Below are 27927 nucleotides of genomic sequence, written 5' to 3' on the forward strand. Positions count from 1 at the left end.
GTAGCTCTAATCAAAACACCATACTTGTAAATTGTAACTGTACCTCTCATCATCATCATCATAGCCCATAGCACAGAAAATTAAAGAGCTGGAAAATCCACAAGTTTAAACACAGAGTGAAGGGCAAAAGGCAAATCAAACAATCTGCAATCATGCATAACAATGGGCAGCAACAACTGCTAATTCCATATGGAAAACGGTAGTACAATAAACATAAATACCAACAACAAACGAAACAGATGAATCCATCAGCCAAAAGAAGTTACATTACTTAAAAGCACATAACTTTAAAGTGGGGCAACTCCATAAACCACCAAAACACAAACTCCAACAAAACAACCCCCAAAATCAGGTTTATACATTACCAAAAAGACCCAATTTCTTGATTTCGTACAATCAGAGAAACCCAGTACAGAAAAATCTAAAACAAGCAAACCCCAAATGCCAAATATCAGAGAGAAAAAAGACTCACCCAAAATGCAAGAACAAAGCAGCAAGCAACAGAACCAAGCCCGAAAAGCCAAGAAATGCAAAAGGGTTTTGGCTAAAAGAGATAATTTTTGGGGTTTGAACCCTTTTTGTGAGGTATCACTATTGTATTTACCTCTACGCTTGTACGTACACTGACACAGTTGGTGGAAGTGATTTATTTATTGGGAATTGGAGAGTAGGGATTAATGTAGAATTTGAATTGGGAAATGGGACGAAAGATGATCACAATCTATAAAAGATTGTTTGTCTCTACATAACGGCACATGCAACACAGTCACAGTCACGCTCGATTAATTTAAATTTATGTTATATAGAATTTATTTGTGAAATGCAAGAAATATTTTTTTCTATGTTTTGAACTTAAAATTGAAATTTATAATTAAGAGAAGCAATTATCGTCACTTGTGTTAGTGTTGTGCGATTATTCAAATACCCTTTAATTCTCTGTTTTGCCGCCTTCAATTGCTAGATTCTTATGGGTGTGTTTGGTATTTTAATTGATTCTTGTGTTATTTCATTAATCACATTTTCGTTCATCTAGTTTTCATTCTTAATTCTTTGGTTCTCATTTACAAATTGCAATATGTGATTCCGGTAAAATATACAATATTCAAGCTAATAAGAAAGTAAATAGTGAGTTAAACCAACACACAATTGTCATGTTTTGTTAGTGCGTTAAATTGTTTATAAAAAAAATGGTTTAGTTCGAATATGTATGAAGTCAAGGACATACATTTTAGTTTAGCTTGTTAGATTCAATTATTATTAGCAGTTGAATATATTGATAAATATACGTAAAATCGAGATAAGAATAATATAGTAAGTGAATGGAAATCGTATGAACTTTTAGAGATTTGACGATGAATGTTTGTGTGGGATCTAGGGTTGATTGAGTGTTCTAAGCTTTGAATCTGAAAACGACATATATAGTAAGTAAATGTTATGGGACAAAGACTTATTCATGAAAATGGAAATATTGCTATTATATTCCTTGATTTTAGATGTCTTATAATAGTGTCAAAACTACTTTAATATAAAAGTAATATATAATTCACCAATAGCAAAGTTTCATTTGAGCCCTGAAGTACTACGACTAATTATTCATATCTACGTGAAAATATTGTTAGTGGTGCCAACTAATATTCTTTTGTAGTGGTCAGCGTGTAATAACTCCAATTTCACAAAAGAAACAACATTCAAATATTACAATCACTAAATTCATCAAAATTACAACACGAAAATAGAACTGACAAAGAAATTGTAGAACAACAATGGACTAGTTAAAACAAATGAATTGTTGAAGAAGATAACTAGAAGGGAGGTGAGAAGCTTAGACTTTGTGAAAATTAAAAGGAATGAAAGGACTAAACATTTTTTTTCTCAATAATTTGCATAACCGTTCTTTCTTATTCGTACCTAGTTGTAATTAATTGGGGCATGAGTCCCAAATCTTTGTGAAAGCCTTCTAATTCTGTTATTTCTTCTCAACCCAATAACTAATTATGTGGCATCTGTAGATATCCACATTGGGCCAATGCTTGTTCATAACCTGCATAGTGTATTACCCGTAATTACTTTTTTGTAATCACGCTATCTAACTTAATTATTTCCTTATTAAATTGTCAATTAATGGGTATTACATTGTAATTACTTAATAATTAATTCAATTAAATAAGTTTTTTTTTTACAATATGATACATATTACTTAAAACTAAACACATATTAGATACCAATCAAAATATCATGTTTAAAAATCTCTCTTCAAGAGGATTTCCTATTATTATTCATGTGTTATTTCTACACTTTACGTGGACACTAATATCCCCCAAAAAAAATCCTCTATGTTTTTTTCCTAAAAAATGGAGCACAAAACTTAGAAGCCTCAATTAGACTGAGAAGGACCAGTGTAAACTGGTAGATACTATCATCTTCAAAAAAAATAAAAATTACTAAGAAATGCACAAAACTTGGGAGCTAGGATAGTCCGGTGCACAAAAGATCCCGTGTTAATTGTCAGAGTTTGGAGAAGAGCCGCATGTTGATACGCAAGTATTAGTAATTGCTTCTACGAGTTGAATATATATTAATAAAGGTCAAGCAGTGTGAGCTCCAGCACAGACAGGTGGATTCTGGTTTCCTACAAAAGTAGGTTTGACATTCTCACAACTAGTCTTTGCTGGTCCTTCCTTTCCATTATAGGTAATGTCTATATCTCCAACTTCCACTCCTTCACATGGTACTCCTTTACTACATAATAGTAGTACTGCATCTTGTGTTCTTGATGTACCCTTTACATTTTTTATGCTCACTTTGCTTATCTTCACTAGTGATGGCAACTGCATGCAAAAAAGTACAAAACAAAAATTAATCTACAACTTATATTCAAGGAGCTTTAGCTTTTATACACAACAACAACATCTACACACACACTATCAAATTATTTAAAAGATAAGTGATGGAGTGCTTACATCTTTGTTGCATTGATTGTATGGGCAATAAACTTGATCAATAACAATAGGGTTGCTAACATTTTGCACAATAATATCTTCATAATGCAACTCAGTAACAACACCTTGATGTGAAGCTGGCCATGTCTTGACCCTAACACCATTATCAGTATTAATAAATGTGCAATTTTTGACATAAACTCCCACTACAGGCTTTTCACCAGGAGTCTTTCCAAGACTTCCAACACTAATACCATGTCCAGGTCCACAAGTAACTTTAGTAATATGAAGTTGTTCCAATTCATCACCAACAGAGATACAATCATCTCCTGTTCCAATTACACTATCTGTTATGTTCACGTTTTTCGATCGAGCAACGTGAATACCATCAGTGTTGATGCTTTCCTTTGGAGCTGTGATAGTAATTCGGTTAAATGTCAAGTTGTTGCAACCGTTAACATTCATATGGAAATTTTTGCTGTCTTTTGAAGTTATGTCTTGGATTGTTGAACTGTTAAGGAAGTTGAAGCTCAAATTCTGTATCAATCACCACAACATAAGAAACATATAATATGACTGATATAGAAAGTTCTGATTCTATATATATATGTAAAAAAGTACTTACATAGGGAAGATGTGCACACTTGGTTTTGGCACAATCATTTTGAGCCCATGCAGCTTTACCTTGTCCATCAAAAATACCAGTACCAGATAATGTGAATTGATTAAGATAATTAACAGTAAACCATTCACCTTCAGGGAGTATTTTAGGATCTGGAGAAGCTTCTAAAGTGCCTTGTAATTGAAACTCAAGAGGTGCCTTGCATGGACCTTCTAATTTTACTTGTTTCATTTGGAATCTCCCTTTTGGGACTATTATTCTACTTGCACTTGTTGATGCACATGCCTCTTTAAATGCATCCAATATTGCCTATTCATATGTATTCATCATCAACATAAAACAATTAGCTACTTTTTTCAATTACAGCCAACAATAATAATAATATTCTCAGTCAGATCATACCCTATCTTAAATTGCACTATTATAGTACATATATATGCAAAAAAAACTACCTATGAGATTTTTGTGACTATAAAAAAAATATCATAAGAAGTTTAACGATTGAATTGTTTCCTAAAACAAAAAGGTATCATCCAATTGATCATAAAATGGAACAAACCTAGTAATTCAACATATTCATTTTGAATCAACTGACTTTACATATTATGGATTCACTTCTAGCAATTGTGATATTTGATTGAATGCGAAATTTCAGATTATTTTTTTCGAAATTTAGTAATCTAAAACATACCATGAGATTTTAATTTCTGACTATAAAAGTATATCATTAAGAATAAAAATAAGAAATTTTAAATTATTTTTAAATAGATAAACACATCTTTCTTCTTTTTGTGAAAACATACTTACTCATTCCGTCTCAAATTATTTGTCACCATTTACGTACCTTACTAATATCTCCATTAGGTGTTGCGCCAAATTTGGTAACATCAAACACTCCTGCCTGAGCCGCTCCAAGTCGTGCTAAAAATAACATTAATGTAAATACAAATAATGTCTTGATATTTAATTCCATTTTTCTTTTTTTTTTTCTTTTTTTAATTTTTTCTTCTTTATTTTATTTTATTGTGTTTTTTTTTTTTTATTGCTTTTGAAATGATAAAGTGAAGGTTGAAGCCCTTTTATAGTGTCATTAACATGAATTAAGACCATTAAAGTTGTATGAGTATGAATAGGAATTTAGTGGTTCATTTTATGTTTGATATTTTTAGCCTTGTGACTTATTCTTATTGATTATATATTAGGCATAACCAAAAGGGTCGTTTGGTAGGGAGTATTAGAAGAAATAGTCCATGTATTATGTATAATATTATTTAGTACTATGTTTGGTAGGAATTTTGGTCCATGGATTAGTTATACAACATACATGGTATTATATGATGTATTGCTAATACCTTCCATTTGGTGGTATTAGTAATACATAGGTTTTAATACCATTGGATTATCTCTGTAAAGACAAAAAATATCCCTCAAATTCTTTTAATCATTTTATTTATTTTCTTGATTTTATATTTTATATTTATATTAGTAAATTTATTTAAATAATTTAGCTTACAAATTTTATTATTTTAAAAGAGTTGTTTGTTGCTCAAAAGATTACTCAACTTTGAGAATTTATCAAATAAAGTCACATTGAACCTTTTTTGGTGTCGATAAACTCACTCAACTTAGATATTTCTATCAATAAATCACTCAATTAAATTTAACTTCAAATATAGGATAATAAGGCAGACGAAATTATTTTGTATGTAATAAAATTATGGACCCAACAAAGAAATTAATTATTTAGATTAAAAAGGACTCAAATGTTAAAGTGGAATTTCTAACTAATTCGGAATTTCATTTATTCTTTTAAAAAAAAATTATAACTAGGGTTGTAAATAGAATAAGTGAGAAATAAAATAATGAAAGTCTATAACACACTATAACGTGTATCATAAAAGGAACCAAAACAGAAAACATCCTCAGTTTTCCTGATTTTTTTCGAACGGCACTGTAATTATAGCAACACGCCATTTATGAAGAAAAAAAAAAGTAATAACCTTATTTAATTTCAAAGCAATTGAATTTTGATAATTCGAGCTCTTAAATTAGATGGTAAACATGAATTAATTTTTTATGGAGTAGCTTCTCTATTGGGAAGGAGGAAAAGATTAGGATAATTAATATGCAAATACAAATAATTAATTTATTAGGTTGTGTTGAAAATTTTATTTCCTTTTTGCCAAAGATCCAAGTTAGGAAGGGTATCTTTTGCCGTTATAAAATGTAAGCCTAGTCATTAATTGATTGTCATAATTTATCTAGCATTTTGGGACAAGATTTTTTTAAACAAAAATATGGATTTAAGTTTATGTGCCATGTAGTGCAATAGATGGGTTGTCCTTTAATTTGTTATTAGAGGTCTCGGATTCAAGTCTTGGATAGAGAAAATCCTTGGTAGAAAACGCTTCCCTTCGAATGAGGCCCTATACGTCATGAATCATAATTAATTGAGCTTCAATGTGGATATCTGAAACGGTGACACCAAATGAAAAATCAAAAAATATCTCCATTATGCCCTCTTAATTTTAAGTAAATTTTATATACAAATGTTTCAAGTTTACGACAAATTGACCACTAATATAATATGTGACCTTCCATTTTCTAGATTGTACCTTGTTATTAGGGTCATTTTACGAGACAAAGAGGAGATATTTTAAGACTAAAATAAATTATTTAATCAAATAAAGTATATCAAATTTAATTTCAAATATTAGATCATATTTAAGATCCAAATTTCAAAAAAAAAAAATCTTTATTAAATTTGTACAAAGTTAAACAGAAACAAAACGAAATGGCTGAAATATTATTATTTATTTATAATTTTTTCACTTTTATTTTTATTTGCTATACTGATAAGTGAAAACGTGAGTTAAACTAATAAGTTTTGATGGAGAAACATGATCAAGATTCATAATGTCAAACCAATTTTGGTTAGAACTAATACGTAATTATTATTGTTTATCACTTTCTCTGTCCCAATTTATGTGATATAGATTAACTTGACATGAATTTTTTTTTTTAAAAAAACTTTTAAAAGTTGTGATCTAAAATAAATCATAGATATTAGTGCACCTCTAAATCATTTCATTAAGGTAAAATTGACATTTTAAAATTAAATTGTTACTAAATATAGAAACTTGTCATTCTTTTTTCAGAAGAGGATCAAAACACTACCCTTAAACTATCTGAAATAGCTTAAATATACCCTTAAAACTATATTTCAGCTCAAAAATACCCTTTTAGTCAAACTATTGGGTCACACCTACCCTTCTAGTTAACTGAAGTATCCATGTGTGTGTTAAATGCCACATGAATGCCACATGTGCACGCCAAACAAACCCACATAGACGACTACGGAAAAGGGTCAAGACTACCTTTAAACTATTCGAAATAGCTTAAATATACCCTTAAACTATATTTTGGCTCAAAAATGCCCTTTCTATCTAACTATTGGACCACACTTACCCTTCTGTTTAACAAAAACATCCATGTGTGTGCTAAAATGCTACATGGACTCCACATGTGCACGCCAAACACACCCACCTCCACATAGACGACTTAAAGCCCTAATTTCACTCTTTTCCCCCTCATTTCATCCTTTCCTTATTTGGGTATATCAATATGAATATACAATATACATTGACTCAATTCAGTTCCATTTTATTCTGATACTAACATGTTGTACTTTGAAGATCACAACTTAAACAACATTCAAATTAATTTTGTTATCTAATCCTTAAATCATCTATTATATTGAATGTTTCTTTAACTTTCCATAAAATCTAAAACTTCCTTAACAATCATTTTGAGCATCTTTGGATTAGGGACCACATAGGCTCAAAACTTGAACAAAAATAGGGTAATTGGTAAAAAAAATAAATAAACAAAAAATCTATAAAGACTTACTAGGTCTTCGTTGATGTAGTAGCAAACGAAGGTATCATTCCAGTCGTTCGTCAAGTTTTCCTCATTAGCGAAATCGCCGACGTTGATGTGGCGGAGCTCGGTCACCACCACCAGGGAAGCCGCCGTATTCGTCTTCCCTGTGCCTGGAGTTGGGGTGATAAGTATATTAGGTCTCTTACGGTTGCTGCTATTTTGTGCCATGGTCGTGAGTTGAATCAACAAGAAAGCTTGCTTAGATTTGTTTAAACAAAATTAATTTATTAAGAGAAATTAAAATAATAAATTAGTACTAATTGATTAATTAAAATGAGTGTGTTTATATTATACCTTGGATCGTTTCCTTTATTGTATTTGAAATGGTCATCAAATTGCAATTTTTATACTTCATTCGGTTACGTATACAAGTTTCCGCAAATGTTTTTTCTTTTTTTGGTTCAATATATACTTTTCCAGGATGAAATGAGGGAAAAAGAGTGAAATTAAGGTTTTAAGTCATCTATGTGGAGGTAGGGTGTGTTTGGCGTGCGTGGAGTCCATGTGGCATTTTAGCACACACATGGTTGCTACTGTTAAACATAAGGGCAAGTGTGGTCTAAAAGTTAGACGGGAAGGGCATTTTTGAGCCGGAATATTAATTAAGAGTATATTTAAGCTATTTCGAATAGTTTAAGGATAGTTTTGACCCTTTTTCGTAGTCGTCTATGTGGAGGTGGGGTCTGTTTGGCGTGCACATGTGACATTTAACACACACATGGATACTTCCGTTAACTAGAAGGGTAGGTGTGACCCAATAGTTTGACGGGAAGGATATTTTTGAGACGAAATATAGTTTAAGAGTATATTTAAGCTATTTCGGATAGTTTAAGGATAGTTTTGACCCTTTTTCGTAGTCGTCTATGTGGAGGTGGGGTCTGTTTGGCGTGCACATGTGACATTTAACACACACATGGATACTTCCGTTAACTAGAAGGGTAGGTGTGACCCAATAGTTTGACGGGAAGGATATTTTTGAGACGAAATATAGTTTAAGAGTATATTTAAGCTATTTCGGATAGTTTAAGGATAGTTCTGACCCTTTTTCGTTTTTTTTTTTAACAGACTAGAAAGAAAAATGAGTTACTAAATACTTGACAACATTAAAAGAAATTTTCAAGTTGATCACCTAATCCTAAAAAATTACTTACAAATCATCAAAGGCTACATTTGTAGCACTATATGTTGAAAAGAAGTGTGGTTGTAAAGAGCCTTGCTCCAAAGTAAGCCCCACTAGAATATGACATGGAGATTGCAAGTGGAAACTAGAACAAACAACAAAATTTTGAATGTCCAGTTGGCACCAATCAAAGCCTCAACAACCTTATCCCACATCATAAATCTAATCTTCCCCCACATCCAAAAACTAAGCCAATTTCCCTTCACACATCACAAAATTATCTAAAACATATTGCCCCTCCCCTCCAACATCACCATTCTAACAAAGAATTGGAATCCAATTCCAAAACCAACAAAAGAGAGTAATTGTTGTTTTGAGTGTAAGTTAGCAATGGCTGCTTCCACACAATGTTTCTTGCACCAATATCATGCACTAAGATCTAGCCCTGCTAGAACATCATCTGTTCCATCCCCTAAGCCTAACCAATTGATTTGCCGTGCACAAAAGCAAGATGATGCCAACAACACCAGCAACGCCGTCTCTCGCCGATTGGCTCTTACTCTCCTCATTGGTACTGCTGCCATTGGTTCCAAAGTTTCCCCTGCAGATGCTGCCTATGGAGAAGCTGGTACTTTTCTCCAATATATAATACATAGCATACTAGTTTAACTAATGATAAACGGTCTCAAAGAATTTTTACACTATCAGATCGAAGCACTTGAAAGGCAAACCATGTATATAACTTGTTATAACTAAGTTTAATATATGTGTGATGTGCCTATATAATACAACTATCCAGCCCCCTGACCTATGTTGCTCGGATCCTCCAAAAACATTGCCACGTCTATATCACTTTCTTTTTGTTGGAGGATCCGAGCAACATTTAATGTGAACATGATCTTAATGATGGTGTTTGTGATATATGCAGCAAATGTTTTTGGTAAGCCAAAGGAGAACACTGATTTCTTGCCATACAATGGAGATGGATTCAAGCTCCAAATCCCAGCCAAATGGAACCCAAGCAAAGAAATTGAGTTCCCTGGTCAGGTTCTCAGATATGAAGACAACTTTGATTCCACCAGTAATCTCATGGTTGCAGTCACTCCAACTGACAAGAAGTCCATCACCGACTACGGCTCCCCTGAAGAATTCCTCTCTAAAGTAATAATATTTCTATCTCTAAAAGCATGCATTTTATAGTTCAGCACAAGTGGTTAGCTCACAACTGAGTTTTGGTCTTGTTTTCTTTTGTTTCTCAACAGGTGGACTATCTGCTAGGAAAGCAAGCTTACTTTGGTAAAACTGATTCAGAGGTAAGTAATCATAACTACTAGCTGCTTTTCATATGAGATGAGTAAAGGTCACTAGCATTAAAGCACTCTGCACTTCTATAGAATGGTAGCTTCGAGTATGAACAAATGAGTCTAGAATTCAGTCAGTATGTAAGCTACCCTGTAAGTTAGTCCTCAAGTGGAAGAATCACTCAGTAAGATTATAATAAGTAATGGCTTTTGATCATACACCAGCTATGCAAGTAGTAAAATGTAGCTGGCAGCTTTTTCCTATAAATCAAATGATGGAATGAATGAAGTACAAAACCATGTGTCAGTCCCAAGGAAGTTGGAGTCGGCTATATGGGTCCTCGTAGTCTATGTTGCTCTGCCCTGCAATTGTCTACATTTTGTTGGTAAAAAGCACTAACTGAACTAATGTATGGAAAAATGAAGTGGGAATTTGTTTGTGCAGGGTGGATTTGAATCTGGTGCAGTGGCAACTGCTAACCTGTTGGAGGCATCAAGCGCAACAGTGGGAGGAAAACAGTACTACTACTTGTCAGTATTGACAAGAACTGCAGATGGAGATGAAGGTGGGAAGCACCAGTTGATCACAGCCACAGTGAATGATGGCAAACTTTACATTTGCAAGGCACAAGCTGGTGACAAGAGATGGTTTAAGGGTGCCAAAAAGTTTGTGGAGAATGCTGCCACTTCTTTCAGTATTGCTTAAGAATGGGAAAACTAAAGAAAACCATTATTTAAGTTTGTATGTACTTAGTTCTTCCCCCCTCTACAAAACATATGGTCCTGAGATGAGTTACTTAATTGGACTTCTTTTTTGCTCTTTCCAACCAATCCCAAAAAAGTTTTTAAACATGTTTCAAATACTGTTGGAGGAAGCTTAATGTTAATAATTTCATATTTTCTTCACATATATTTAACACCCTTTACCGCCTCCCCCGCCACACACACACTCTTCAGAATCCCAACATAGACAGATAACAAACTCAACATCTGTTGATGGACTACTCTCTGTGTTAAAAAGTCTAGAACCACCGAGGGATGTCATAGAATGGATCCCTTCACTCTTTAATCAGAGATCTTGAATTCAAATCCTAGTAACATAGAAATTCCCAATAAGAAGGGCATCACCCTTAGATGGGCCTTACGCAGTACAAGTTTAGAGTAGTCAAGGCTAGTAAATTTTGGGTATCAAATAGTTAAATGAAAAGAAGATCATTTCAAGAAGAGAAGTTTATTCCAACAACTCAACTCACAAGGCTTTAGTGATAGATGTTGATCTTATGGAAATGGGATCATCTCAAAAAGGAAAACTAGAAGCTATATAATTGCTTATTGGATATAAGAGAAAACAAAGGGAGTTTCTCTTTTTGGGTGATTCTTAGGAGCTAAACACAATTCTCATATGCAAATTTATAGTAGGACAGACCTGTAGACCAAAATTTTCCAGTTCATCTTACTCCTAAAGATGCAAGAGTTCCGAAAGCTGCTTTAGTAAAAAGGTTGACGAAAAGATTCAAAAGAATTGATCTGGTACAAAGCTGCTAGTTATATAGTGATATGTACTCATGTACCAATAAGGCAATAACATGCCTTAGTGAATAACGGTGACAACCCCTCTCAAACTTCCCTTCCCTCTACATTTTTTTGGGAAATAGAGCAAATGAAACTGCATCTAACCTGTTCAAACCATTAACTACTTACCTACCTTAAATAGCAAGGGTCAATAAAATAGGCAACAATTATTTAAATGGAAAAGAAAAACTAAAATATGGAGGAAGTACACGATTTATTAAATGGACTGAATGCAAATTTCACATTCTTGTTTGTCATAAATGTTGGTTCGACATGAACATACAGAATATACACAGAAACCAGTGATAGAGATGAAAGATATTTGTAACGTTACACGCTGCCCTTTTGCATCTCAGACTTCAACTTCGCCCATTGCAGTAGTTCACACCATTATCAGTGTCATGTTGCTTTGTGTTTACTCGATTATAGCCCCATACACGAATTGTACCATCATCACTCGCAGATGCCAGCATATGAGGATTTCTTGGGTTCCAGCTAACACAGTTCACCGTCCCTGAATGTCCAGCCAGTGTCCCAACAAGTTCACCTGAGCCTCTGTGCCATATATAAACCTAAAATATTGCAATAGACCGAGATCAGAATCTCTCAAGGATATAAGGCTTTATGGTATAGACTACCTTTCCCATACCCTACTTTGTGGAATTACACTGGGTATGTTGTTGTACTAGGATCAAAGTCTCTCTAGAAGATACAAGGTCAGAATCAATATCTGACAACATATTTCTGTAATTTGTGCCCAGTAATAGAGAGAAATGGGAAAAATCTTTTCACTATCAAAAATTTACTTCTCTATGGTACATTTAAATTTGAACCAACAAGTGATAGCACATAAACAATACATTTGAATTACAACTAGTAATATTTTCCATCCCAAAAATACATTGAAGAGCACACCTAATAAGATTGATATCCCTTCCGCTCCCCTCCAAACCTTTTTCCTCAAAAATTAAGACTTACCCCAAATAGGTATCTCTTAATACTCAAATGTGTTGTCTACACACTTCCTATTTCGTGATGTCCTATTTTACAGATTCAAATGAATATTATCCACAGCCATTATGAAGTACAACTCTACAAGTCAAAATGATATCTTAAATTTCCGTGGAGTATCACTTTCATAAACAAAGTTATTGCATATCCAAGTACTCATATATTAGCTATGATTTACAATTGGACTTATGAGCAGACTAAAAACTTGATTCCATGCACAGCATTTGGACATTTTGTGAGATACTACATCAGGAATATGCCATGAGATTCAGGATGTATTCTACACCAAAGCCGCCTACAAGCTTAACTAATTCAGCAAATCTTCTATAAATATAAAAGAATATATGACCACTAATGGCATAAATGCAGGCCATATAACATTCTGAGCTTTAAGGATCTCATTAATCTCATGAAAATATACTTGACGTGTTCATTATTCCTTGAGAAATTTCAGAAAACTTGAGTTTTCCTTCTTCGTTGCTAACTATTATAAATCTGTCTCACACTTCACATGGAAGTCATGTCCTGACAGCAGTAAAGAGCAGCATGGCATTGATGTAAACTTGTGATCATTGAGAGCAGTGGTTATCATAAAGGCAGCATGTGGGTCCAAATAGTATAAAACAATTCACTCAAGATAGAAGAAACTCAAAAATAAAATAAAATAAGTCAACAGATTAGCTGAGGCAATTATGAAATACTCAAACAATACATACAAATACAGAAGAAATAACTCTTTAGAGCATCATTCTACAAGAACCCTAGAAAAGGCAAAACAAACAATGTCACTTGCATGTACGAAGCATAAACATGAAATGTTATATGCTAAAAATGAAAAACTTGTTAGCAGAACTTTTTGTGCAGGAAAACATAGTTTCCTGATTCAGGTAAATGAAAGATGCTTTTATGGTCAAAAGACAGACCATATGCAATATGCAACCCAATTTGACGAATAGAATGTTAATTTATTCATGTGCTAATAAGCATAAAAGGCACCCCAAAAAAAAAAAATCTGCAAATCAAATTGATTGTGCTTATAGATCAACAAAAGAGGCTAACCTGTGAGTCCTCGCTTCCACTTGCAATAAAAGCTTGATGTAGTCCTCCAAAGCAAGACCTCACAACGAACCGAGAACGTTTGTGCCCCTTATATTTGGCTACGAGTTTTACAGTTCCTTCTATATTCCAAAGATGAATTTCTTGGTTCGAAAGACTAACCAATACATACTTACTATCCATGGACAATACAAATGAGGTTATTGCTTGATCCTCCTGAATTACTCTCTCTACTTTTGATTCCCATCCAAATAATACTATCATATTTTCTTTACAAACAGAGACAACATGCTTCCCATCACTTGTTATCCCCAAGTCCGACATTCTAATAGTCCTGTGGCCTTTCCAACACTCAAGCTCTTTCCCTTCCAAATCCCACATGGTAATACTTTTGTCAGTTACACCACAGAATATCCTTTTTCCATCAGGAGCCCATCCACATGAGATAAAACCAACGTTTTTTTTCTCATAAATGTGTATACATTTACCAGACTCGACATCCCACCGTATGACAGTGTCCTCTTCACCACAAGTGAGAAGTTGATGGTCATCAGGACTCCATGATATATAGGAAACAGATGTCTTGTGACCCAAAAATTTGTGTTTCATGCAGACACTGCCATCCAATTTGACCTACAAAAAGCAGAAAATGAGGGATGAACTTACACTCCATCTATTATCATGATTAGTTCAAATCTTCACGATTAACAGCTCTCTTTTCTTTTGTTCCCAGCACTCCCTCCCCCCAATCCCACATAAACACAAACTTTTTCCATTTATTTTTTATCAAACATGAAATGCACCTGATATTGGAGAGTGGACCTTGCATATCATACTCCTCCAAAACATAATCAAGCACCAAAAGAAGAGGAAATGAACCAAATATTAATCATTTGATTAGCAAAAAGAAGCATTGTTCAGGTGTAAATACATTAAACTCTGATTTCCAACTTACAAAGCCAGTTGAATAAAGCACACCAAGACATCTGGAACTCTCTGACATTTCTTTTCTCGACAGTTTGTTCAAAATTCTTCATATGGTGAAGTATCATTAGCTATCAGCTTTCATGTTTTCTAAAGGCATGGAACTCTTCCATGTGTTTGTTTCTCTTTAAACTTAAAAAAGGAAGGATATCACTCTATGAAATGACTACTCCCCCCATTTCATTTTATGTAAGGGTGATTGATTCAGCACGGAGTTTAAATATGTTAATCTAACTTATTTAATATATTATTGATAATGGAAGAGAATATTAAAGTGGAGGTGGAAAAAACAAGCAAACATCACATCAAAGTTGAAGTGTGAGTAGTTCAATGAATCCTAAAAGTTATTGAAAGTTGTATAAAATAGAATGGTGTCAAACATTTTGCGACGCACCAAAATGGAAAGAGTGTCATATAAATTGGAATGGAAGGTGAAACTAAAATGGAACTAAAGCTAGAATATAAAATTTAACATTGATTTTGTATTCAACTGATTTTCCCATTCAAATTGAATGCTTAGTGCCAAGTATCAGTTAAAACATCACTGTCGTCTAGGTTAAAGAATCTAATGATAAATCCCAAATTAAGTTTTAGAAAACCTCCACTCAACCCAAAGGTTTGTATTAATTCGATAAACCTCCAATGCAAAAAATGGCAGACAGGCAGCTTAGTAGTAACAAGGCTCTTATTTTTCATGTTATTTATTTTAGTAGCTTCTGCAAATCTGTCCACCATATTTGTAATTTACTCATCCCTTTCATAGACATGCACATTAACGCTTAACATGCCATCCATAACTATTTGGCAACATGAATACCTTTAGCCATTGCATATTCTCCATTTATTCCAGTTGTGATGGACTCTATTTCGTGGCTCCTTCCTAAATTTGGAGACTATTTAACTTACAGTTTCCTCCTTATTTTGAGAAGGTAACTTACACTTCACACTTTACCCTTAATGACAAGCTTTTACAGCTACACAAATGGTACGGTATAAATAAGACCACAAACTTTAGAAGTTTCTTCATTTCTAACTCCGTGCTCAGTCAAATAGGTTAAAACTATTGAAACTGAGAGAGTAATAACTTTGTTCTTAACAATGGAATAATAATGAGGCTACAAATTTAATTAGGATACATTGAACACCTCCCATGAAACTAACACCTCGGGCCATATATAAAATAAACTTGCAACTGTTTTTTTTTGGGGGAGAGCAAGTAAAAGAGGCATTAGGCATTATTGGTATAGTTCAAAGCTTTAGATGGAATGTTGTGAAAGAAGTACAACCAAAAGTATAGTTACAGCTTTACCACCAAGAGTAAGGGTTATGGTGGGATGGATAGAATCCCTCCATCCTAAACCAGGAGTCTCGGGCTCGAGCCCTGGGTATGGCGTGGTAGGGAGCACTCCCCTCACCCCCAACCTCACCCAGGCCTTATGCGGCAAATCCAGATTAATCGGGACCCCAATGCAGGTAGCAGAAACAAGTGGGAATAAATAAGAAAGCATTAGTAATAACTTCGATATCATCTATTTTGTGTTGCACCAAAAGAAAGGAAAAGGAAAGCAAAATCAAATCACTTTGATTACTCATTCTGTCTGGCTCTACAACAAGTACTCTCTTTTTTGCTTGATCCTAGAAAAGATCAAAATATACAAATATTAAAAATTATATAGTACAAGTCCATGCATGATAATAATTAATACAAACTCTCCTATTACACCATAATAACTTGGCGAAACACAAGGAAATATAATAATAATCACACTTATAACACAACAGAAACATTAACTGCTGCATAGTTGGTCACAATGTAAGGAAGTTCCAATTAGCTGTCAACATAACAGCATAAAAATTGGATCATACATCCAAGTCCTACTTGAATTTAACAGCAATACCAGTCAGAAACCACAAATGCATCAGTGGTAGTCACTGGACCCTTTTTATATGGCAAGTATAACGTCACTGGACTTTTAACACTCGAACAATGGAAGACTACTTTTCTTCAGAGTGCAAAGTAGGATTCTTTTTTAGAGTCAAATTGCAAAGTAGGATTCTTTTTTAGAGTCAAATTGCAAAGTAGGATTCTTTTTTAGAGTCAAATTGCAAAGTAGGATTCTTTTTTAGAGTCAAATTGCAAAGTAGGATTCTTTTTTAGAGTCAAATTGCAAAGTAGGATTCTTTTTTAGAGTCAAATTGCAAAGTAGGATTCTTTTTTAGAGTCAAATTGCAAAGTAGGATTCTTTTTTAGAGTCAAATTGCAAAGTAGGATTCTTTTTTAGAGTCAAATTGCAAAGTAGGATTCTTTTTTAGAGTCAAATTGCAAAGTAGGATTCTTTTTTAGAGTCAAATTGCAAAGTAGGATTCTTTTTTAGAGTCAAATTGCAAAGTAGGATTCTTTTTTAGAGTCAAATTGCAAAGTAGGATTCTTTTTTAGAGTCAAATTGCAAAGTAGGATTCTTGATAAGTTCAATATTAATAAGCTGCTAATCATGTGGATCCGAAAATCAGAAGGATGAGGAGGCTTCACTGTTAGATGTAGACATGTAGAGTCGTCTCTGTGTCTGTCTAGGTTCGCATACAGATATGCATGTTGGACCCCCTAATTCCGAAATTCAGTGTATGGGTGGTTAACTCGGACCAATAGGGCCACAAACTATCTGATTACAGTCAATCCTAATAGATCTCCTGTGGAAGTATCTACAACTAGCAATTATGGTGGTACTTTCTAATAATTTCACCTCAATTTTAAACTAGTTGGAATATATTATATTTCTTTATTTTTTGTATCATGCTGTCCAGGAGAGCTTGTGTGCCTTGACTATTACACTGGGCATCCGCTACCTTCCACCAACATAGGTACTGGGTAACTCTACCCACCAAAGCTCAAGCAGATGGGAAAAAACTATTACATTGGGTGCCTGCTTACCCGCCAAGGCTCAAGCAGATGGGAAAAAATCACTTAGCAATTTTTGCCTCAAATTGAAACCTGAGACCTCATGGGAAGAAATCTTCTAGTTAGGCTATATGAATCCTTTATTTATTTAAAAAAATTTTATAATCATGCTGTCTTGGCCAGCTTGCACGCACCTCGACCTTGCCACCCCCCACCAGCAACAGGTACCAAGTAACTTTGTCCACCAAGACTAGAGTAGAAGGAAAGAAATCATCTAGTTTTTTTGTGTCTACTGGGATGTGAACCTCATGGTTCTCACCCCAATTCACTGACCACTTAGCCACACCCTTGGGTGCTATATGAATCCTTTATATCCATTCAACTTCACTTGAGCCCATCTCATTCTGTTAATAATTTAAGGGTTCTCTGTAAAACTAGGAATTTATAAATCGCAGGCATATCCTTACATTTTTTAAACTGATATATAATCAAATTAAAAACATCCTCTTAAGCACCTGATCAAATGGAAATATGCCACAAAAAAAGGAATAAACCTTAATCTCAACCGGTTGATATCACTTCTAAAAATAATTTGCAATCACTGTGTTCATTTTATATTACTATATGAGGTCGTGGAAACCACAGAAGTTTGAGCACCCATATGTGGCACTCCACGAGACTGTGAAGCATACAAGATACTAATCCTTCAAAGCAGAAGTAGAAGACCCTATGGAAGCAACTGTGACTAAGATGCAAAAAGTGGAGGAAAAGAATTTCAATAAAAAGTAAAGTAGCAATTGATCTAAGTTGAAAAAAAACTACTGATATGACAACAAAATAAAGAGAACTTATAATACCTCCCATACAATTACTGAAAAATCGGCAGATGACGAGGCCAAGTACTTTCCATTATGGGAAAACTCCAAGAACCAGACTTCCTTTTTGTGCTCACGTAATATCTGGTGCAGTAGAAGCAATGAAGAAACAATTAGTGCTTAAGGTGATTAACATATCGTATCTGCAAGAAATCAGACTCCACTATCAACGATTGCTCTAAAATGACTTATTACACAAAAAACAGCTCGGTGGTAAATGATAACAAGCAGAAAGCCAGTGAAGCTCAACTTTATCAAAGCACATTTACAACTCCTTGGCCCTTTAACCAACCCCTCCACCCCACCCCAAGGCCAATTCCTTCTGATTTCACTTAAATCACAGTGGATCCAACCACATCTCCTAGTTAAAATTTAAACATCCCAAATATAAGGTCAATTTCCAAATGGCATAAATAACATGAACAATAAACAAAAGTTACACCCCAGTCCCGAACAAAGCCAAAAATTAGAGGAAAAAAAGAGCATACTTGTTTACTCAAAAAACATATAATGACAAGAGAAAGGGAGACCCATTTCACAATAGAACAAAAAAATGAGATGTTGTGCCTACAACTACTGACTTTTTCTTTGATTCAAAAGTTCGGCAACAATCCATGAAACATTTCATATTGTTGCGACTAAGCCTCATGAAAGGGTGGACACAAGTTCACTAAGGACCTGAAGATCACAAAGCTCCCCAGAAACAAATAGTGCTTACCTATTAACTCCAGCATCTTCAGACATAAAAATAAAATTGGATTTATTTTTTTCTGATTAGTAAATAAAAACTGCATTCATTAGCAAGCTCATTATGATAGGACAGCATGCATTCCCCGTATTAATTTGCTCATGGACCGAGGCTGCAATGAATATGCTTTTAGTTGGAGTTCCATTGTCAATAACTACTCAAAAGAAGCTGGCATTTTGGAGATCCACAGCATTGAAAGCTGTAGTTCAATTCTCTGTTCTTCATTTGTTATTTTGCTGAACAAAGCATTACATAAGCTTCTAGTCTTCTAGAGAGTTTATATATGTACTTGTAATATATAGATACATTGAAGCAATTTGCATAGTTTCTTTTTCTGTTGAAGGCACTAACTTGTTGCATTATTAATAAGAATTTCTTTTTGAAAGGGAGCATAATGGTAAGAATTGTTTGGGTGAGACCAGGAGATTAATGAGAGCAACTTTTGGGCTCCATATCAATCGGAGGAAAAGTCATATTTTTCCAATTAATGATGTGAACAGAATGTAACATCTGACAGAGATCTTGGGAGGAGAAATAGGTCAACTACCAACAATATATTTGGGGATGCCTGTGGGAGACAAAAGCAAATCCGGAGAGATTTTGAATGGGGTGGTGAAGAGATGTGAAAGAAGACTATCTAAATGGAAAGCATAATATTTGTCTGAGGTGGAAGATTGGTCCTAATCAACTCAGTCTTAGATGTTCTACCAACATACTTGATGTCAGTTTTTCCTCTCCCAACTAGGGTAGAAGAAAGAATTGATGCTTTAAGGAGGAACTTTTTGTGGAATGGAAAGAAGGAGAACAAAGGATTTCATTTGGTCAAATGGAAGATTGTAGTTCTTTCAAAGAAACTTGAGGAAATAGAACAGAAGCTTAATAATTAAGTGGTTGGGGAGATTTCCTAAAGAGGAGCAGGCTCTATGGTTAGAGTGATTCAGGCCAAGTATGAGAAGATAGACTACTAGAAAGCTAAGGAAGTGACGTCTGCCTATGGTATGAGCCTGTGGGGATCAGTCAGAATTTGTGGCAAAGTTTCTTTGAAAGAACTAGATACAATCATCATCATATCATCATCATCATCATCATATATATATATATATAAACACTTGCACATCAAATATTTGAAGGTTATGAATATGAAAGACATGGAAGTAATGAATATGAAATAGGAGTTTGTTTTATCTTTTGTTCTTTCATCTTCTACAATGGTAAAGATACTGTTGCTGTCTTTTTATATTCCTTAGTTCACACACATATCAATTTGTTTCCTTTGTATCAGATGTCTCTTTCTTTAATTTTTTCCACTTGCCATACTACCATCAGCAATATCATAGGTTAACTTTTTAACTTACCTTCATCTTTTTATTTTTTATACTATTGTTGTGTATCTTCATTATTTACTGATGTCTCTAACTCATATATATTTTATGAATTGTTTTGTGTATGGATTAATGTGTACTGGTTAGCCTTCTGCTTTAACAATAATAATAATAATAAGGGACAAACGTGCAATGCACGTTCCCAAAGACTAGTGTAAACAATGGAAGGAAGATTTTGTTTTGGGATGATACCTGGTTAGGAAATGGCAGCCTCAAGCAGTTTTTTTCAGACATTTATCTGTTGAATCAGAAACAACAGGCCACTTTGAAGAAGTTTGGTCCATCCATGGATGAAACTTAACATAGAGAAGGATGGTGCAAGAATGGGATGTGGATAGACTAGCTAAATTTTGTGGCACCCTAGACCAATTTGGACTTTTTTGGAGGATTGAAAGAGGATAACACACTCTCAGGGGGATTCATCATAGCAAAGGTATTTTCACAGTTAGCTCTGCCTACAAGAATCTGAACCAGATAAGGACTCAACTCAAATTTTTGCCTTTGAAACAGGGGCGTATCTAGAGGGGGTGCCGTGGGTTCACGTGAACCCATGTTCCCTAGTGTTATAGTTTTAAAAAAATATTTAAATATAGATGTGTGAATCCACGTTCAAAGTATCATATAATAAGACGATTATGATTGGTGCACCTCTCTAAGTGAGTATAGAAATTTAAATCTTATATCTATCGTATCTTTTTGAGTAACACCTCTCCAAGTGGTTATCGGTTACACTTTTGGCGTTTCAACTATTTTTTTGGTTTTTTCCTTTAATCTTTCAAAATTTTCAAGCGTGTTACATTGAAAATTGCTAGAAAATTTAGCACTGTAAAATTTTTATATAATTAAATCAAATGTGTAATTAAAATTTAAAACTAGTAGTGTTATATATTTTTACCTATAATTTTTAAAATTTAATGGTTCATATTAAGAACCTAAAAGTCAAACCAATCAAATTTATATTTAAGATGCATTTTTTTGTAATTGTGCACCCATTTTGTCGAAATTCTGGATATGCCTCTGCTCGGAAGCTTATCTAGAAAGTCAAAATTCCATATAAGGTGGCAAAAGAGACAACACTGACTCAGGAGAATCTCAAGAAGAGGGGAATACATATGTGCACAAGATGGTTTTTTTTGTGAGCAGCAGAGACAATCAACCATTTTTTTCTTCACTGTAGGGTGGTTAGACAACTTTGGAACCTGTTTACCAGCTTTAGGGGCATAAGTTGGACCATGCCCGAAAGGCAAGTCAAGCTATAGAAAGTTTTATAATAATAAAGGTAGTGGCGGTGCAGACAAAAAGCAGATGGAGAATTGTCCCTATTAGAATAGTAATATGTATATACAATCCTACTTAGAATAGGAATAGTAATAGTATATAGTGTCCTACCTAGAAAAGAATTGAATTGTAGTATCCTAGTTGGAAAAGGTGTCGATTGTAGTGTCTATAAATAGGGTCTCTCTGTAATAATGTAGAGACAACAATTCAATAATATTCTTCTCCAATATTTCTCACATGGTATCAGAGCCTCTACGATCTTGGTAGAGAATCAAAGAGCTTCTGCTGCCGACAGACGGCTATTACCCATATATGCCGCCCGTCTGGCCAATGATTGTGTTAACAAAAGTTGGACCAACGATATATGCATGAATCCCATATTCAAGGGAAGAAAACTCAGTCAGACAGGTCACCGTGCGTCAATTTCCGATGACTTTCTAGGGTTGTTTTGTGTCAACCCCATATCCATTGGTATTTGTGTTAGCACCGTGCCATCTTTTCGGTGACTACTTTCTCATATTTTATTTATGTAGCACTGTGCTATCTTTTCGTGACTACTTTCTCATATCTAATTTGTGTAGCACCGTGTCATCTTTCCGGTGACTATTTTTTCATATTTAATTTGTGTAGCACCTTGCCATCCTTCTGGTGACTATTTTTTGGTGACTATTTTTTGCATATCTGATTTGCGTAGCACCATACATCTCTCTGGACTACTTTTCATATTCAATTTGCATAGTACCGTGAATTTTTCCAAACTACATTTGAGTTGCATAGTACCTGTGTCTTTTCGGTGACTCCTCAGATTTGATTTGCGTAGTTCCATGCGTCTTTACAGTGACTTCTCAAATCTGATTTGCGTAGGGTTGTGCCATCATTCCGACCCTACCCATATAATTTCTCTTTTTCAATAGGGATGTGCCATCATTCCGACCTACTCACTATTTATATACTTTATACTAGATTTTGAGCACTTTCAGACAACCGCTACATTGTTAAGAAGTCTATATGGAGCAACCACCTAATTTTGTTGCTCAGGGGGGTTTAGTAGCCTTGTATGTCGATTACGTAAGTCACTCTATGGTCTGAAACAGACTTCTCAAGCTTGGTTTGGGAAGTTCAACACTGTAATTTTATCACTCTATGATTTATCAACACTATGCATCAAATTCAGTATTTCATAAGAAGACCAAGCACATTGAGATTGACTGCATTATGCATCAAATCCAGTATTTCATGAGAAGAAAAGCACATTGAGATTGACTGTCAATTTTGTGAAGTCGAGTGATCAACTTGCAGATATCTCACCAAGCCCCTCATCGATCCTCGTATTAATTATATTTGCAACAAGCTAGATACATATGATTTGTATGCACTAACTTGACGGGGAGTGTTAGAATAGTAATAGGTATATACAATCCTACTTAGGAAAGGAATAAGAATAGGAATAGGGATAGTAATAGTATATAGTGTCCTACTTAGAAAAGGATTGTATTTTAGTGTCCTAGTTGGAAAAGGTGTATTGTAGTGTCTATAACTAGGGCATCTCTATAATAATTTAGAGACAACAATTCAATAATATTTCTCTTATATTTCTCACAGTCCCAACGGTGATTTGGTGGACCATATGGAAGGAGAGAAATTTGAGATGTTTTGAGAGCATTAGCAGTCCTTTACACAGGATAAAGAGTTGCCTTATCACTTTTTGCTATTGGTGTAGTCCGAGTATGTAAATGATCATGTAGCTATTACAGATATTCTAGGATCTTTGTAAGATGAAGTAGGATCTAGTGTTTTTTTAGATTTGTTGAGTCTACTCAACTGTTGTAGCTCCATGGTGTAAATTTGGGATCCCAACCTTAAGTGCTGAAGATTTATATACAAACTTGTTACCTTTGTAAAAAAAAAAAAGTGTGGGCTTTAATGAAAAAAGGCGCAAAGGGAGAAAAAATACAAATATATATTTTAAATCCAAGACTAAAAAATATAAGCATAAATGACAAATACATGAACAAAGAAATTGAAAAAATATTATGATACAGTGAAATATCAATTGTTTAATGTCACCTTTCAGAAGAGGCTCATTGGCAAGTAAAAGTATGTCTTAAAATCATGATGACGACAACGAAGTGCATATTAAGTAAGGCGAAGCGCACAACACATTTTGAGCCACGCTTCAGAGCTTAAGTGCGCCTTTAACAACAATGTGTAAGATAAGCCCTGTTTATTTTAATCACAACTTTGAAAATCAAAACAAGCCTTTCTTTAATGACCGCGGTGTCCGGATCAGCTTTTGCGCACCTCGACTAATTCCATTGGATACCTACCACCTCCACCAACAACATGTACCAGCTAACTCTATCCACCAAGGCTAGGACAACCAAGGTTAGGACAGATGAGAAGAATCACCTAATTTTTTTTGTCTCCACTCATTGACCACTAGGCCACACCCTTGGGTGCAAATCTAAACAAGCCTTTCAAATGAACATAAGCAAAAATTGGCAAAACCTTCAACCACAAAGAGTTGAATGAAACAAAATGAATGTTTTTCATCCTAATGCGAACATTTGTCATTCAAACAATGACATAAAATAGAAGAGGTGACGCTTTTAACAACAATGACAATGTTTAGAACGCAAAGGAACAAAACTTGATCAATATTTCCCATCATATTCATTCAACACCACTAACTATTGACTCAGATAATGATAGGACAAACTAGTGCATGATTACAAGACGAAACAACTAGTGCATGATTGCAAGACGAAACATGGAAAGAGTTTACTTTGTGTCTCACACAACTGACACAAGTTGTGTGAGGATTCTTTTTGTTTCACAAATTTGTGGACCAAAAGTGTAAGACTAGGGTCCAGTAATTTGTAAATCAAAGCCTCACACAACTTGTGTCTATTGTGTGAGGCACAAAATGAAGTTTCTATTGAACATGTCAGACTCAAACAATCAAGAGCAGAATCAAAAGGCTTGTATATCAAAAAACACCCAATTATTAATGTGATCTAACCTGCACTGTTAGAGATGGAATATGATCTATTCCACAGTGATGATCAGTGAGCAGTGACATTTCACCTACCACAGAGTTGTGAAATCTACAAGCATCTAGTTGCAAGTCGAGAGCCTGTTCAACAAGATGTACCAATCTCTTTTCTGGAACCATAACTGTTGGGGGAAGCAATCTTTGCAATTCGTCTAGTAGCTTTCTACGTGACTTTACTCTCACTATGCCTTGACCTGATATCCCAGGAAGAACCTGCTGAGAAGGTGATATAATGAAAAAGGATAGCTGATGGACTCTATCATTGTTTATGCAAAGAGGTGAGATCTCGCCCCTCAGTGTCTTCAGAGCATCCATGACTTTTTCCTTGTGCAACAATTCAAAAAACTTCTGCTCCAATATCACAAAAGATGCCAACTTTACAATTTTTTCATCCACCAGACCAATCTTTCGCAATGTGTTTAAACTTTCATCCCATTTACCATCAAGAATTTGCTGCATAAACAAATTTATGACAGAAGTGTGCAAGGGTATCCCTGACTCTTCCTCTAGAAGGGCTCGAGTCTTTTTGTAACCAAGAGAATCTAATGCCTCAGTTATAATCCGAACAAATTCAACTTTCTTGACAACTCCTTTTGTACCAACAACCTCATCGTCCCCTTGAAGAGTCAGGGGTCGAGCCATCGAGTCACCCAATGAACAACTTGCAGGATCTCTAACAAATGTCCCGTCTGAAATATCTACCAATTGACCAGAGGATACCTTCACACGTTTTGATGGTGGTTCATCATCGTCCTCAGCTCCCATGAAACAAACACCTCAGCCCATATATAACAGCAGGAGGAAGACAAAACTGAAAAGTTGGAATTGTAGGCCTAGATCCTGCAATTAATAAAAGGAGACTCTCCTATGTAACACCAGAAAAGGAAATAACATAAAACTAATAAAAATAGAAACAGAAAAAAGAGAAAGATGGCAATCCGCAGAATCCACTTTCAATGATCTTAGATTAGAAATTGAAAATGATAAGTAATGAGACAATGAGCAAAACAGAGAGTTGAAGGAAAAAACTGCAACTAACAAAAGTAAACGCTAATCCTTTTTATACGTTATTATTTTATTGATGAAAATTGTCCAGCATTGAGAAAAAGCATCGACTGATACTAATATCGCATGCGAACGTACCCAATAAAATATATGAAAGTAAAATTGCTTGGACAGATTCGCAACAAATACAGCTGCCAGTTCCAAACAGGCAAGAGCTTCTAACCATCACCTATCAACACCTTAGACAGAATATTTAGAATTACCAGATTAAATGCCATCATGAGGTGCAACCAGTAATATTGCACCTGATGCCAGACACCAATAATTGCTTATGCTACAAATTGGTTTTGCTTGCTTAAGTTGAAACTCTATACATAAAGGGCTCCACCAGAACTTCCTTTTTAACAATTATTCGAGAGAGAGGAGAGGTAGGAAGGGTCAGCCTGAATTAAAAGCTTAATGAACATACGACCTAAATAGACATCATGAATTTATACTACTAGTTATCCAACCATTGAACAGCCTGCCTAGTACATTGCTCCCGCTAAGTCCACATTAACATCAAAGGAGCATTAGCTACCGTTTTCTTTGAATAACCTATTCGGTCTTCTCAATACCAGCCTCCTGATCAAACAGCATTACCAGCTAATAATGATCCTCCCCAAAATAAGACAACTAATGCAAACAGAGAAGTTTCAATTCCTGCAAGAAGGAGATTACACAAAATACAAATGTTTTTACCAGTGTGCACGCTAACACGCAAGTTCTCCATTAATCAACACTCAAGCTACGCAATTACTGTAAATGAATCCATAAATTAAACTCTAAGATATGTCTGATCTTTGATATTTGAAATTCAATAGAAAAGAAAACACATCTTACATATGTTGCCACTATTGACTTTATAGCTCTATCCAAAATAGTTTGGCCACTAATGAGAAGAGTCTAATCCTCTTACTCATATGTGAATATGACTTAAGGCCATAAATTGGGCCACAATAAAGCTGGAGCAATCAACAGAATTTCACTCATTAGTTGCAAACATTTGCAAGATCTAACTACACAAGGTAATCATACTTTTCCAAATAACAAACAAGGTTTACCCTATTTCTCTACAGTATTATGGATCGGTCATATCAGGATCCTGGAAACAAAGTTAATTACTCCCCTAGCAAAATATGATGTAGCATGCACCCACTGAGCCCCCTCAAACCTGTTATGATCAAGAATGATAGTAGGATACACCTATAGCACAAGATAGTGATGAGTCTTAAGCCTTTTAAACTTGCTATGATCAAAGATGAACTAATTAAGGAGAATTTCACTCCAATGCAATCACATTTACAGCAAATCTAAACCAGACCTCTCACCAACAGCACAAACAGGGATCTTGATGAAAAGATCCGATCGGTACTAAAAGCATCCAATAACAAACTTAAAAGTTAGTAGATGCATCTGCTGTTAAGTAAACTTCTGCAAAAGCTAATTCAACTCAAAATGCATTTGCTGTTTACCTAGCACTAAAGTTCCAAATAGGCTAACTTTAACTTCTGCAAACAATACTCTTCTTAGTTAAATAAGCATATACTACAATTACCACCCAAAACCCAACTAGAAAAAATCAAACTTTAGATAATCCACTAACACCACTCAACAAATCCAACAAACAAAATCAAGAACAAGAATCAAACCAAACCAAGAAAACATTTCCGTAAAAGACAAGCAAAGAAAGATTACCAGAAAATCAACAAAGATTAGAGCAGAATCTGCAATACCCAGAAAGCAATTTGAAGATTCAGATCAAAATGGATACATAAACTGATTGAAAAACCAGCAAATCGTAAATGGTTTTATCCCAAATTGTATTCTTTATTCCCTTTGTTTGTCGGTAAGCTAAGACTAGTAGATTAGGTGGGTAAACAAACACTCGATTGAAAGGGGAAAAAAAGGGTATTACAAGAAAGCTAAAAAAAGGTATATGATTGATTGTTGGGAGTAAGAATCTTGTAGAGAGATTTGGGTATTTGTGTTAATGGAGAATTTGTGAATAGAGAAATGGAGGAAAGAGTTGTTTGGCATTTTACTCAACAAGGGTCCCCTTTGTAAAGGAGTATTATACTAATCTTTTTTGCGTGGATTGG

General features: G+C 34.6%; 4 protein-coding genes across 5 annotated transcripts in view; 1 reads left to right on the forward strand and 3 right to left on the reverse strand.

Annotated features, from left to right (window-relative positions):
• LOC102602934 (reticulon-like protein B8) overlaps window positions 1–598 on the reverse strand; it is a 4712-nt gene extending 4114 nt beyond the window's left edge. The window contains exon 1 of the mRNA XM_006366567.2: window positions 473–598. The gene's annotated coding sequence lies outside the window, so the exon portion shown is untranslated. The remainder of the gene's footprint in view (window positions 1–472) is intronic.
• A 1972-nt stretch (window positions 599–2570) lies between these two features.
• On the reverse strand, window positions 2571–4533 carry LOC102603501 (polygalacturonase-like). The gene is made up of 4 exons (XM_006366568.1): window positions 4406–4533; window positions 3565–3870; window positions 2961–3476; window positions 2571–2828 (listed from the first exon to the last, which is right to left on the reverse strand). Exons 1-4 carry the CDS (start codon window positions 4493–4495, stop codon window positions 2586–2588), a joined length of 1155 nt encoding a protein of 384 aa, XP_006366630.1. The 5' UTR covers window positions 4496–4533; the 3' UTR covers window positions 2571–2585.
• Window positions 4534–8946: 4413 nt separating this feature from the next.
• On the forward strand, window positions 8947–10834 carry LOC102603839 (oxygen-evolving enhancer protein 2, chloroplastic-like). 2 transcript variants are annotated; one of them, NM_001288020.1, is made up of 4 exons: window positions 8947–9251; window positions 9552–9784; window positions 9886–9936; window positions 10370–10834. In NM_001288020.1, exons 1-4 carry the CDS (start codon window positions 9014–9016, stop codon window positions 10628–10630), a joined length of 783 nt encoding a protein of 260 aa, NP_001274949.1. In that variant the 5' UTR covers window positions 8947–9013; the 3' UTR covers window positions 10631–10834. The 2 variants fall into 2 exon arrangements, with proteins under 2 accessions (NP_001274949.1, XP_006366632.1); XM_006366570.2 differs by having other exon boundaries at window positions 9135–9255; window positions 10370–10830.
• Window positions 10835–11691: 857 nt separating this feature from the next.
• On the reverse strand, window positions 11692–27911 carry LOC102604387 (WD repeat-containing protein 26-like). The gene is made up of 5 exons (XM_006366571.2): window positions 27524–27911; window positions 24749–25621; window positions 18301–18402; window positions 13567–14196; window positions 11692–12068 (listed from the first exon to the last, which is right to left on the reverse strand). The coding sequence occupies exons 2-5, from the start codon at window positions 25544–25546 to the stop codon at window positions 11856–11858; spliced, it is 1743 nt and encodes a 580-aa protein (XP_006366633.1). The 5' UTR covers window positions 25547–25621; window positions 27524–27911; the 3' UTR covers window positions 11692–11855.
• Window positions 27912–27927: the final 16 nt, after the last annotated feature.

The sequence above is a fragment of the Solanum tuberosum genome, unplaced genomic scaffold (assembly GCF_000226075.1).
Source record: "Solanum tuberosum cultivar DM 1-3 516 R44 unplaced genomic scaffold, SolTub_3.0 scf00592, whole genome shotgun sequence".
In the NCBI taxonomy this organism is placed as follows: Eukaryota; Viridiplantae; Streptophyta; class Magnoliopsida; order Solanales; family Solanaceae; genus Solanum; species Solanum tuberosum.

What these genes read in the sequence shown, in the direction of transcription:
- LOC102603501 (XM_006366568.1), bottom strand. Translation starts at nt 4,495, where the DNA reads ATGTTATTTTTAGCACGACTTGGAGCGGCTCAGGCAGGAGTGTTTGAT. An exon ending in CTAATGGAGATATTAGTAAG is followed by an intron (nt 3,871 to 4,405) that starts GTACGTAAATGG and finishes ACATATGAATAG; the next exon opens with GCAATATTGGATGCATTTAA. An exon ending in AGTGTGCACATCTTCCCTAT is followed by an intron (nt 3,477 to 3,564) that starts GTAAGTACTTTT and finishes TGATTGATACAG; the next exon opens with AATTTGAGCTTCAACTTCCT.
- LOC102603839 (NM_001288020.1), top strand. Translation starts at nt 9,014, where the DNA reads ATGGCTGCTTCCACACAATGTTTCTTGCACCAATATCATGCACTAAGA. An exon ending in CTGAAGAATTCCTCTCTAAA is followed by an intron (nt 9,785 to 9,885) that starts GTAATAATATTT and finishes GTTTCTCAACAG; the next exon opens with GTGGACTATCTGCTAGGAAA. An exon ending in TTGGTAAAACTGATTCAGAG is followed by an intron (nt 9,937 to 10,369) that starts GTAAGTAATCAT and finishes TTGTTTGTGCAG; the next exon opens with GGTGGATTTGAATCTGGTGC.
- LOC102604387 (XM_006366571.2), bottom strand. Translation starts at nt 25,546, where the DNA reads ATGGGAGCTGAGGACGATGATGAACCACCATCAAAACGTGTGAAGGTA. An exon ending in TTCCATCTCTAACAGTGCAG is followed by an intron (nt 18,403 to 24,748) that starts GTTAGATCACAT and finishes CTACTGCACCAG; the next exon opens with ATATTACGTGAGCACAAAAA. An exon ending in GTGGAAGCGAGGACTCACAG is followed by an intron (nt 12,069 to 13,566) that starts GTTAGCCTCTTT and finishes GCAATATTTTAG; the next exon opens with GTTTATATATGGCACAGAGG.